Raw genomic sequence first — 13,854 nt, 5'->3', positions numbered from 1 at the left:
TCTCTCTTCCTTGCACATTCAAGGTGTTCATTTTGATGAAGGCACTTCAGGAAGCTGTTGAATTCTTGGCATCAACGACTCCTGTGCATTTAAGCACCAGCCGTCCGATGTAAATCTCTGAAAAGGGTTTGTGTCACGGAGACAATTCGTTTGGCTGATTTGCTCTGTTTGTGATGGACTGTTGAGGTGCACAGAGGCTCTATAAAATACTCTCAACTCAAAAACAACACACACACACACACACACTCACACACTCACACACTCAAACACACTCTCCTTACACCTGAAGCCAGCCACCATAAGTGGGAAAAATTATAAATCTAAAGTTGTTAGAAGTTGTATATCAACCACTGTCTGTCATTCAGGCATGAAATGCCTAACAAATAAGGAGGTTACTTCCAGCCACACAGACAACTCCACTGGCAGGAAACTAGAGAGCCCAGAGTCCGACACGAGATACATACAGACACACACACACACACACACACACACACACTCACACTCACACTCACACTCAGTCACACTCACACTCACAGTCACACACACACAGTACATCACAGTACAGCCTAAGAGCCCAGAGCCCGACATGAGACACAGACAGACACACAGACACACACAGAGCCTAAGAGCCCAGAGCCCGACCCGAGTGTGGAGGAAAACGCTGTTTGAAGTGGGCCTCGGATGCATTACGGTTGTTTTTTGTGCCTTATGTGTTCTTCTAGATGGAGAGCAAGGTGAACCCTCAGCATCCAAGGACAGCGACACCAGCACCACTGAAGGTAAAAGCACAGACCCAGCATGCCCTGGTATTAGACAGATATTAGAGAGGCATCGTTGTAGGCTCTGTCCTCCACAAACAAGGCCTCCGGTGCTCGTACACGCACGCTGCACAATCAGTCTCGGTCTGAGAGGTCTCATTCATTTGCGCGCTAGAAGCGGGTGCTGTTCTCCGGACGTCTTATTGTTCATTGTGTCAAAAGGCAAGCAGAGATCCTGCCTCTAAATTTGATATCAAAGAATGGGTGTCTCCTCCTCCTCAATTTGTAGCAATCCCGCGAGCTGCCTGCCACCCTTTGGAGAAAGCCGTCGAATTATCCACCCTTCTACGCTAGTTTTTAGTCTGGTGAGCGTCTGGATTGATTTTTTTTATTTCAGCGGATTGCCGACTTTCCTTTCCTTTTCCACCTGCACTCTCCTTTTCCTTCCCCTTCTCCTCCTCCTCCTCCTCCTCCTCCTCCTCCTCCTCCTCCCCTCATCTGCCCGTCATCCCCGGCGGGGCTGGTTTGTGCCGTAGTAGGCTGCCAGGAATCATGGGGCAGACAGCTGTGTTCTATGCTAACACCCCTGGCTCTGTGCTCCAGTCTGAGGAGCTGTTGAGAGCAGGGCTCTGGCCAAGAGCACCGCTACTGGTACTGCTCTGCTGCTGCTGCTGCTGCTGCTGCTCATGCCCTTACCTCACCCACTCACCCGGGGCACTGACATCTCCACGGCCACACATACACAGGGCCACACAGGTCACTAGGCTTAGGCTGGGGAGGTGCTTTCCCATTCCAAGATCTGCATTAAACTATAGAGCTCGGAGCAGCGCTCATGTCCTGCCATGTCGCGTGCCATTCCACACTGATGATAGACAGTAGGTGTTGAGTGATGTCCAAAGGCATGTGCTTTCAGTGCAGATGCAGCAGAGCACAGAGAGTGAGATGGCCCACAGTCCTGCACCAGTGCAGAGGATTCATCAGAGTTTGGAGTCGAAAGTCTGAATATAGAGTCTGTAGATATCCTCAGTCCTGAGCTCTCAGAGTTCTCAGTGATCCAGGCACTGTGTGCGCAGCAGTGGACCCTCAGACACACATAGACACACACACACACACATAGACTCACACTCACTCACACACACACACATACACACACACACACACACAGTCAAAGTCTGAGAGCTGCCCGAGAGTGACGCCCAGGCTTTTTCTCACAGCTTGTGTAATTCTTTAACTCCTGCCACATCTGCAGTCTTTCTCACTTTGTCCTCTCCTCTTTCCCTCCTTCCTCTCTGCTCCCCTTCCATCTAATTGAAATGAAAGCTCAGGGCGAGGACTCGCAAGAACCCGAATTAACTCAAACAGACAGCAATCAGTCCAAAGGTAAGAGAGGAAATAGATTCTCTCTCATACACACACACACACACACACACACACACACTCACACATTCACACACACACAGACACACACAGAGAGACAGACACACACACACACGCACACAGAGAGACAGACAGACAGACAGACAGACAGACAGACAGACAGACAGACAGACAGACAGACACGACAGACACAGACACACACACACAGAGAGACAGACAGAAACACACACACACACTTTCTCCATTTCATTTTCTCTAAAAGTACTTTCTGTCCCTTGTTTATCTCTTCTGACCGAGATCGCTGTGTTCTTTCTCTCTCTGGCTGGAGGACACCTGGCATCTTCTCACTCCTCTGTTTGTGGCGCGTTGTACTTTTAACTGCCTCAGTATGAATATGCCAGCAGGCATTAAGATATGTGTGATAAAGTACCCACCACACCAATATACGCAAACTGAATCAGTCAAACGCAAATGCACATGGACGTGACACATATTGCTACTGAAGGATAGAAGCCGATAAATCAGTTTTGAAAAGGCCTCTGCAAATTTTGCCATTTCCAGGCTCCTAATATCACATTTTACATTTTACATTTAAGAGGGTTGATATCCAGTGTGCCACTTTAACTAGATTATTTAGACAGACCACAGAAATGAACCAGAAGTGTATAACTTAAACTGAACCGACTTGAACGACTGAAAAAAACACAGCACATACATCATTTATAAGCCTCCTCGTTATCAGACCTGTAGACGAAGGCTGTGCAAAAAACACGGATCACTGAACCAGGTCTGTTTTCTGTCTTGTGTATTCCACTTGCCAGTCGGTAAACAGCTTGCTGTCATCACCTCATCAGTACGGCGGAGCACTGGGGTCCTAACATTTGCTCATCTGTTTTTACCACTTGGTATTTATCGCACATCATTAGAGACGAGTGTCATGGAGACGACTGGAGTGATTTGTAGAGAGCATGTTACGGGCCCAGCTGGTTGAGTATCTATCCAACTGTGCGTCGACTCAAATCCACTGAATGGGCTTTTTAGAAATGGAGACTTACTGCGTTAAATTCAATGTCTTCAGGTTAGGTACTCTGTGGTGAATTACCACATGTACCAGCACAGATGTATTGTGTGTGTGTGTGTGTGTGTGTGTGTGTGTGTGTGTGTGTGTGTGTGTGTGTGTGTGTGTGTTTGTTTGTTATCTGATGGCTGTTGTGCTGTCCCTGTTTCCAGACGATGCCACAGAGCAGAAGAAGGAGCCGAGGAAGGAATTGGAAGACAATCAGCCTCAGATGATGGCCGGCAAACTGTGTGAAGGCACACACACACACACACACACACACACACACCACACACACACACACACACACACACACACACACACACACACACACACACAACCACCACACACACACACACTCACACACAACTGTGTATCACACTGATTAAGGCCCAGGACCATGCTTCTAAATCACTAGTTTCCTATTCTATTCAACCCTTGTTGCTCTCTATCATGATGAAATGAAATGAAATAACTATGAGATATACCTATATGTAACGTATTTCCTGAACAACTGTATAAATGAACATATCAGAGATATTGAGGTGCGGGTGGGCGGGGTTTACTGGTCATACCTCACTGAGATGCTGCTTGAATACTCCCATAATCCATTGGGGCATCCTAGTGCTGGAATTCTATGGTTTCATAGTCTGCCACAGGAGAGCTTGAGAGGAAGACTATATCCATGCCACTTTTCCTCCACACACTTGACAAGCCCATACTAAGAGGCCAACACAAGTGAATAGAGCAAGATTAGTAATTGTTTAAATATAACTGACAAATGTTAGGCTTATACGTCATGAATTGTGCTCATTAAGTAACACTACAGTTGATGCTGACAAGGCCTAGTAAGGCTGATACCAGTTTTAGTTCTACCTTTGTTTCCTAAGTGTGAGTGGACTTTGAAACCAAGTGAGTGGGCTTTTAGACCAAGTTATTTACCAAGTGATGAAAAGATGGAAAAGGTACACATCAGACAGCACTAACTGTTTATCATTTCTCTTCAAGTGTTTTTCATCTGACTTCTGATGCTCCGCCATCGCAGCTTAAGTTCCACTCAGCTCAGCTCTGGCCCTGATAGGGGCCGCACGTGTGTGATGTAGTCTGCTTTGAAACACCTCAAAACCGCGCTGATAAAAAAAATTCAAAAAATCTCTGGAAAGGGCATTGATCACGGCTGATCTTCAAAGCCACCGTGACTTTGCAAGAGCTTATTAAAGAGGAATACATTCATCTCATCTGCTTGGCGGCTCCGTTTAGATGCGTCTTTTAACAAATTAGTTCTTTCAGGGTGTAGTTCCTAGTGCATGCCAGCATTTGTTTTCAAACTTTAATCCTCCACTCTGCATAATTACTCTTTTTTCTGTCGATATTTTTCACCTGACTGTCTCAAGACTGTCTCAAGAATCTGCCTTATTTCACATAACAACACATGATCTCAAACCAGGGGTGTTTGAATATATCATTTTGGATGAGGGCCATTGATCAATTCTGGTGGTGGATGCGGTGATTGTTATTTTCTTTTTAACTAGCAAAAAAAAAACATTAACTTTTATTTTTCTTTCTCTCAAAAAAAAAAGATTAGTTCCTGTGAATGGTGCCATACAGTACATTAAATGAGAATCAATTAAACGATGCCTTCATACTTTGATGTTTGCTTTGCTAAACAAAACTATCAATAAAGATTCAAACCGTTGTTTCCCTGGCTGGCCTGTGTTTTATGCCATTATCATTGTGTATCATCAGGTGTCTTTATCTCTGTATTTCTGTGTAAATTTCACTTGTGCAATGACTGGTGGTCCTGCTGATAGAAGAAGCTGACTGGATATAGTTTCTAACCGAGTTGAAATAAAAAATTACTTAATGAATGAAGTGACTTCATGAAAAGTTTGAAAAGGACATAATCCTGTAATGTGTCCATGAATTGTCCCATTACATATCCACTAAGCCTGATGCAAGAGGTATCTGCATGAGGTAGATAGTGTTAGAGGTAGAGCAATGCAGGCAATGAGCTTGCACCTTGTCCAACTCTGGCATCTGTATTCAAATATAATAGAGACCAATATTGCACATGCCTTTTGTGAGAAGCTGAACATTCAGTGTCACATTTGTGTCAGAAGTGGGATTCTGTGGCGCCCTAGAGGAAACTGGAGAGAAGAGGTGGAAGAAGAGGTGCGAGGCGTGGACGAGGTAGAACACAGGCTCGTGGCACGTGGCACAGGATGGACCAACGGCTAGGCCGGAGTGACGAGAAGGAGGGCGATGGCCCTGAGGAAGTGCTACAAGGGGCAGAAGGTGGAACACTGGACACGGTAGAGCGGAGGCATGATGAGAAGCCAGGTGATATAGCCGGGTTATACACCCTGCTGGAGAAGACACTGAAGTCCCAGGAACGGGATGCTAGTAAGCAGGAGCAAAGATGGCGAAGTGTGCAGATCCAGCTAAACCAGCTCCGTGATGACGTTGAGCAAAACCGGCCACCACGTCAAGCATCTCCGCCGCCTCAGCAAGGTCTACAGTCACCACTGCAGCCTCAGCAGGATCTACAGCCACAGCCGCTGCCGCCGCAGCCACAGCCAGATCAGCCGCCACCACTGCAGCATCAGCCCCAACCGCCAGGTAATGCACACCTGAATAGAGATGGCGCAGCTCCAGTGGCATGGTCACGTAAAGCTGTTCCTAGGTATGTGGAAGGTGAGGATATTGAGCAGTACCTCACCACCTTTGAACGACTTGCCAGGGCCTATCGCTGGCCCAGGGAAGATTGGGCGGTGTATATAGTGCCGCACCTCAGTGGCAAAGCCCGCAGTGCTTATGTCGCCATGGACATAAACGACAGTATGGATTATGCCAGAGTGAGGGAGGCGATCCTGGAGAAGTACGAAATCAATGAGGAAGTCTACAGGAGAAGGTTTCGTGAGCCAGATGTCCGGACGGGAGAGTCTCCCAAAGAACTCTACCAGCGTTTGAAAGACTTGTTCCGTAAATGGATTAGACCGGAGCAGAAGACGGTCGAAGAGGTAGCCGAAGACATCATCCTGGAACAATTTTTCCGCACCTTGTCACCTGAAGTCAGGGTGTGGGTGAAAGAGCACAAACCCCAGACTGGCCAGCAGGCCGCAGTACTGGTGGAGAACTTCCTTTCGGCCCGCAGAGGCCCGAAGATCTTCCGTGCTGCGACTGGCTACCAAGCCACGGCCCCTGGTAAGTCAGATGGGTTTGGTGGTGGTCCTAGACCTAGAGAACAGAGTAGAGGGAATGAGAAAGGCCCCTACAGGCCGTATAGGCCGACTACTTTCCACAGGGAACGCCCTGCCAGTCGTGTTGTGTGTAATCACTGTCACAAAGAAGGACATGCAAGACCAGATTGCCCAGCGTGGCAGCCCAAAGCCCAAGGACACTGTTGTCTCCCTGGGTCAGAGGAGCAGAAACAGGGGGTTATGGGTAGGTTGCAGACTGTCCCAGTGCTAGTGGGTGGGAAAGGAACTAGTGCCCTGATTGACACAGGTAGTTCCCAAACTTTAGTCCAGCCCCATCTAGTGGATCGAAATGGGTATGTCACTGGCGGGAGCCTGACAGTCATTTGTGTAAATGGCGATGAGCATGTGTATCCTGTAGCCAAGGTGTACATAGAGGTGCAGAGACAGACTTACCGCCTTACTGTAGGTGTAGTGGAGGGTCTCAGCCACCAGTAGTCCTTGGACAGGATATACTGATCTTGCCTGAGTTGGTGCAGGCCTATAAGCCTGTTAACGGTGACTACTAGGTCACAGCAAAGTCCAAGCAGAAGAACCCAAGAGCTCAGTGAGCTCAGAGCGATGCCATTTTTTGATAGCTTTGAGGTAGCTGAAAAGCTAAAAGCTAAGAAAAGCCTTAGGCAGAGACGGAGAGAGAAGTTAGTGGGGACTCTTAAGAAGCAGCAAGATGGCGAGAGCACTCAGATAGAGGGTAAGCTTGGGAAGACATGACCCTGGATATTAAAGCAGCTACAGAGCCAAGACCCAACTTTGCAGGAGGCCTGTAGTAAAGTTAGCATTAAAGATGGTGTGCCTTACTGGCGTGTCAGCATCGCTCAATGGAGAAAGCTTTTGTGTTGCATGGAGGTGTGTTGTATCACCCAGCCAGAGGGAGATCTAGCAGAGCAGCTAGTGGTACCCAAAGGGCTGAGAGAGAGAGCTCTGTCCTTGGGCCATAGTATCCCATGGTCGGGTCATCTCAGTACGACCAAAACCTTTGAGAGAATTGCGGCTAGGTTTTATTGGCCAGGAATGTACAGAGACATTCAGGGTACTGCAAGGCTTGCAGTATTTGTCAGATCACTAGCAAGCAGAAAACTAGCCCATTTCCTCTCCAGCCACTTCCCATTATTGAGGTTCCCTTTACAAGGATAGGGATGGACATTGTGGGCCTCTAGAGAGAACACCGAGAGGGCACCGCTACATTCTAGTAGTTTGCGATTATGCTACCCGCTATCCAGAAGCTTTCCCACTCCGCAAAGTAACTGCCACCACCATAGCACAAGCCATCCTTCAGCTGTTCTCTAGGGTAGGGATTACCCCAAGAGATCATCACAGATCAGGGAACAGCCTTTTTGTCCAAGAAGCTCAAGCAGGTCTATAAGCTTACTTGGGATTAAGGGGATACGGACCACACCCTATCACCCCCAAACTGATGGCTTGGTTGAACGCTACAACCAAACCCTAAAGAATATGCTACGGAAGTACGTGTCAGCCAATGGAAAAGATTGGGACCGCTGGCTGCCATACTTGCTGTTCGCATATTCGTGAGGTGCCCCCAGGCATCTACCGGTTTCTCTCCATTTGAACTGTTGTATGGGAGACCAGTGCGAGGCCCCCTGGATCTGCTGAAAAGAAGCCTGGGAGGGACCAAAGGCACCGGAGACCCACAGCATTCTTGCCCATGTCCTGCAAATGCGGGAAAAGATGGAGGAGATGACAGAGCTGGTCCGGAGCAACCTGGAGCAAGTGCAACACCGCCAGAAGGTCTGGTACGACAAAAAGGCCAGACAAAGAACTCTTCAGCCGGGGCAGAAAGTTCTCCTGCTCCTCCCTACATCGGAGAACAAGCTACTCGCTCAGTGGCAGGGGCCATACACCATTACCCGGAAGGTGGGCCTGCCACCTATGAGATCAACATGCCTGGCCGGAAGAAACCAAAGCGGGTCTTCCACATCAAACTTGCTTAAAGAGTGGCGGGAGAGAGTTCCCGAGAGCAGTCTACAGCTCATGGTGCAAGCCGTTGGAGAAGAAGAGGATACTCCAGAGCAGTTTTTTCCAACTGCTCAACCACTTGCACCTCTTGACCTAGCACACCTTACTCCACAGCAGCAGAGAGAGCTGGAGGCCATCATTCCTCCAGGTCTGTGTCGAGAGACACCTGGAGTCACCACCCTAGTGGAACACTTCATTCCGCTGAAAGATAGCACACCAGTACGTCAAAGGATGTACCGAATCCCAGAGCGTCTTCTGCCTCTACTTAAGGAGGAGGTGGAGGAGATGCTGTCCCTGGGGGTCATTAAAAGATCCCATAGTGAGTGGAGTAATCCCGTTGTGCTAGTCCCTAAAAAAGATGGCAAAATCCGATTTTGCATAGACTTTCGCAAAGTAAATGCACAATCACACTTTGATGCATACCCAATGCCCAGGCTGGAAGACCTGATTGAACGGCTGGGTAAGGCACGCTACATAACGACCCTGGACCTATGCAAAGGTTATTGGCAGGTGCCGCTTGCTGAGCAGGATCAGCCCTATACTGCCTTTAGAACACCTCAAGGGTTGTTCCATTTCCTTGTTATGCCGTTTGGCCTACAGGGGGCGCCGGCAACCTTTCAGAGACTAATGGACCGTGTTCTTGAGGGCACGGAGTCCTATGCTGGAGCGTACCTTGATGACATTGTTATCTATAGCACCACCTGGGAGGATCATGTGGGTCATCTGGCTGACATTCTGCAGCGCATCCAAAAGGCAGGACTCACAGTCCATCCAAAAAAATGTGACTTTGCCAAACCCGAGGTCCGGTACCTTGGCTATGTGCTGGGCAGGGGTCTAATCAAGCCCCAGAAAGAGAAGGTGCAAGCCATCCAGGATTGTCCCCAGCCGCAAACCCAAAAGGACGTGCGGTCTTTCCTGGGTCTGGTAGGCTGGTACCGGAGGTTCGTGGCTGACTTCTCCACTCGTGCTGCACCTCTTTCGGACTTGACCCGGAAGTCTGGGTCTAGTCGATTGCAGTGGGGTGCAGAACAGGAGCGGGCCTTCAGTGACCTGAAGGGGGCCCTGTGTCAGGGTCCAGTGTTGCAGAGCCCAGACTTTGACAAACCCTTTACAGTGCAGACGGATGCGTCTGGCATTGGTCTGGGCGCGGTGCTACTCCAAGGGGAAGGGCTGACCAGAGACCCGGTGGCTTTTATTAGCCGCAAATTGTTCCCCAGGGGAGACCAGATATGCAGCTGTTGAACTGGAGTGTTTAGCCATAAAGTGGGCTTTGGACACTTTGAGATATTATCTGCTTGGCAGAGACTTTAAGCTGGAGACTGACCACAGAGCGCTTCAGTGGCTCGGCCGTATGAAGGACTCTAATGGCCCGGATAACCAGATGGTTCCTGGCCCTGCAGCCCTACCGGTTCCAGGTCCAGTATCGGGCTGGAAAGCAGAATGTGGTAGCTGACTTTCTGTCTCGCCACCCTGGTGGTGAGACATCAGAGGGGGAAGGAAATGTGAGAAGCTGAACATTTCCCTTCTCACTGTTACGAACATTCCGGACTGTTTATGTACTTTACCGCGAAATGCGGGAGTAAGAGACGGTGCCTCCATTCATTCTCACACACACGCACGCAGCCACAATTACCCAACGTCTTCCTGCAGGTCACATAATATGTGAACCTTGAACATTGTTGAGAGAGTTGTGGGGTGTTTTGTGGGTTTGTGGTGTTTGTTTGTTTCACGATGTGAGATTGTAATGGTGTCGGGTGTTTACCGCGAATTGGTGTATTGTTTGGTCTGCCGCGATATACAGCACGCATACATATTATTTGCATACACCTGCTGTTGCTCAATTATACTGATATATATACTGGGTACCCACCATCTCATCCATTTACCATTTGCATTGCAATAACATCCATAAAACTGGTTCAGATACATATACTCACACTTCCTGGTTCTCACGCTTCCACATACTGGTCCCAACGCGAAAGCGCGCTCGCGCTGGGATAGCACTTTTACATTGTGTCACTAGTGGAGGGAGCGGGGCATTATTTCACAGGGGTGTTTGTCGTGTTCACATTTCATTTAGGTAATAACTATGCATTGTAGGGTGATTTGCTAATGGGTTAAATGGTGTTTGAGTGATTTATATGGAGATATGTTATTTGAATGTATAATTGAATATAATAACATGAATGAATGGTTTTGTTAATAAGATGCACAATGTGCTTTGCTTCCCCATATTCATGGGTTGGCCCTATTAGGCCAATTAGGGGCAATAGCTAGGCCTTCTTAAGAGGCTAGCTCAGTGCCATTCAAGGGGTGGAGGTAGAAGGACAGCTTTCCTGTTGCGAGGAGTTGTCTGTCACGGTAACACTGTTACGCTGCATTTGGATATTGAATCTTTGTTTTTGTCTGAAGTACTTTGTTTTGGTGCTAGTAATACTTTGGCTAAAATCCACAACCTGGAAAGAAAATAAATATGGTTGAATTGAAAACGTAAACCACTGCTCCGGCGACTCTTTTGACCACCATCTCCAAAGTCCACATCCCTAATCGTGGGCTGGCCGCGCCGGTCGCTCACAGGCAGTTTCCAGGGTGGGGAATATTAAATTAAATAAGATAAAAATATGTGCTTATATATATATGTAGCAAGTGTATTTGTATGAGTGTGAAGTACAAGGTGATGGCGACTGTCCAGTGTTGCTGATTCATAAGCCTAACAGCCTGGGGGTAAAAACTGATTGTGAGTCTGGTAGTCCGTGCTCGGATGCTCCGGTAGCGTCTCATTGCTGGTGTTTGCCTATGTAGGGTTATATCTCACTAGTCAAAATTATGGTCAATAAAACTTTTTCAATCCCCTGACAAAAGTGTATTATCTGTATTTACTGTATTTGATTTATGATACATGTAACTTGATTTAGTGAGATTTACACTGATGATTCTCTCCCTCTCTCTCTCTGAAACCTAGACTCAAAAGCATACGCACAAGTGAAGAAGAAATACTCACAGAGTGCTAGAATGAGCTTCATGACTGTAATGGCCTCGATCTGTGACAGTAGGCAGACATGATCAACTGGCTTTTTTCTTGTGCTCGGTTTACTAGTTAAGTTATTTTAGAGAAACTAAATCTGTCTGCGTCTACGTCTCTTTCCTTTCAGTGGAACATCTTTCTCAAGAACTAAACCTGCCTGAAGCATTCTCATCCATCTCTATTTTAACGTTAAGCCCTGAAGCATTCTCACCCGTCTCTATTTTAACTATAAGACCTTAAGCATTCTCATACGTCTCTATTTTAACTATAAGACATGAAGCGTTCTCATCCGTCTCTATTTTAACTATAAGGCCTGACCCTTATCTCATCTCTCTCTACACTTCTGTACACACTGAGGTCAACCACAATGGTTTCATTTCAGTTTGTGTTTTTGTACCACAAGTATGTCTTAACCCTACAAAGATACTTGCTGCTTTTTCTTTAAATTGTGTATTCATCATCTACTTTTTAAAGATTATTTTTTTGTATTTACCATCTTCTTTTTAAAGATTATTTTTACAGTTTCAGTTTTAGAATGCTACTTACGAACCCGGAGAGTGAACACCCTTCCCCTGTTCAAAGGGTCTCATGGTAAACATGTCTATTTCTGACACTCTCAGAGATGCTACCACATTGGAGTGAATATTCATCATCTCTCATTACTCTAAGTGTATTCTCTGTATTTATTTGATTAACAATAATGTAACTTGATTTGGTGAGTTTTACTCCCATGGTCACAGGAAGTTCAGTTCCTCATTGTCACTCTCTGTCTATGTTTGGTCACCTTATTCACATACAGAGACACACACACACACACACACACACACACACACACACACAGAAACACAGAAACACGCACACACACACACACACACACACACACACACACACACACACACACACAGACACACACAAACACACACACACACACACACACAGACACAAACACAAACACAAACACACACACACAGACACACACACACACACACACACACACACACACACACACACACAAACACACACACACACACACACACACACAAACACACACACACAAAAACACACACACACAAAAACACACACACACACACAAACACACACACACACACACACACACACACACAAACACACACAAACACATGATGTACACACACACTCACACAGATAATACTGTCCACAGAATACGACAGCAAATGAAAGTTGTTGTCACCTTGTGTGCAGCTAAAAGAGACATCTGCTTACTGAGAATGCATTTCTCTCTCTCTCTCTCTCTCTCTCTCTCTCTCTCTCTCTCTCTCTCTCTCTCTCTCTCTCTGAAACACACACTCTAAAACATACACACAAGTAAAGAAGAAATACTCACAGAGTGGTAGAATGAGCTTCATGACTGTAATGGCCTCGATCTGTGACTGTAGGCTGTTATCAACTAATTTTTTTCATGCGCTCGGGTTCCTAGTTAAGTTACTTGAGAGGAACTGAACCTGTCTGCATCTGCGTCTCTTTCCACTCAGTTCTCAGACCCAACCCACGTCTCATTTATGTCTTCATGACGTGATGTGATGTGGGCTGTGGTCAACTTCAAAAATGGTGCTTGTGACAAGTTCCCTTCAGTGTTTTTAAATTACAGTCTGTTTTCCATAACAGTATAGAGGTAAATGCTGAAAAATGCCTGTTTGTATAGCTAGTAAATTTATTTTTTAAATGATACAGAGAAATATCTGAGTTTGTAATTTTCTGTTTAATTAGTATTGTTTTTAGAACACTACTGCAGAATTTGTTCAACCAAGACCGTTCAGGCCTCTCTAAGTATATATATGTGGTGTGTGTGTTTGTATGTATGTACTGTATGTATTTTTGTATGTATGTATGTATGTGTGCGTGCGTGCGTGCGTGCGTGCGTGCGTGGGTGCATGCGTGCGTGCGTGCGTGCGTGTGTATGTATGTATATTTGTATGTATTGCATGAATGACTGTTAATGAGAGTATTACGGATGTCCTTTGCATCTTTGAACATGTTTCTCATGAACTTAACCTGTCTGAGGTATTTTGTCTCTTTTAACTATAAGACCTGAAGCATTCTCATCCGTCTCTATTTTAACTATGAGGCCTGAAGCATTCTCATCCGTCTCTATTTTAATTATGAGGCCTGACCCTTGTCTCATCTCTCTCTACACTTCTGTACACACTGAGGTCAACCACAATAGTTTCCTTTCAGTTTGTGTTTTTGTACCCCAGTATATCTTAACCCTACAAAGGTACTTGCTGCTTTTTCTTCAACTTGTGTATTGTTTCGCTTAGTTGTGTCCACCTACCAGGATTTACTGTGTGCTTTTCGAACGCTTGAGCTTTTTCAAGCAGCTCCCACGGTCCACTCTCGCGGTTATAGGGCACGCGACTCTTTACAGAC

At 46.5% G+C, this 13,854-nt stretch overlaps 1 protein-coding gene and 1 long non-coding RNA gene across 2 annotated transcripts; both read left to right on the top strand.

Moving 5' to 3' along the window:
• The first annotated feature begins 701 nt into the window (after nt 1-701).
• LOC122132535 lies at nt 702-3,427 on the top strand. Its single transcript, XR_006152217.1, has 3 exons — nt 702-779; nt 2,079-2,138; nt 3,366-3,427. It is a non-coding gene; the product is annotated as an uncharacterized LOC122132535 (long non-coding RNA).
• A 1,883-nt stretch (nt 3,428-5,310) lies between these two features.
• Nucleotides 5,311-6,887, top strand: LOC122132534 (drebrin-like protein). The gene has a single exon (XM_042707219.1). The coding sequence runs from the start codon at nt 5,415-5,417 to the stop codon at nt 6,885-6,887; it is 1,473 nt and encodes a 490-aa protein (XP_042563153.1). The 5' UTR covers nt 5,311-5,414.
• The last annotated feature ends 6,967 nt before the right edge of the window (nt 6,888-13,854 follow it).

Source organism: Clupea harengus, unplaced genomic scaffold (assembly GCF_900700415.2).
Source record: "Clupea harengus unplaced genomic scaffold, Ch_v2.0.2, whole genome shotgun sequence".
NCBI lineage: Eukaryota > Metazoa > Chordata > Actinopteri > Clupeiformes > Clupeidae > Clupea > Clupea harengus.
The sequence above is the reverse complement of the archived record's forward strand: the minus strand, read 5'-3'. Positions and strand labels throughout refer to the sequence as shown.

What these genes read in the sequence shown, in the direction of transcription:
- LOC122132534 (XM_042707219.1), top strand. Translation starts at nt 5,415, where the DNA reads ATGGACCAACGGCTAGGCCGGAGTGACGAGAAGGAGGGCGATGGCCCT.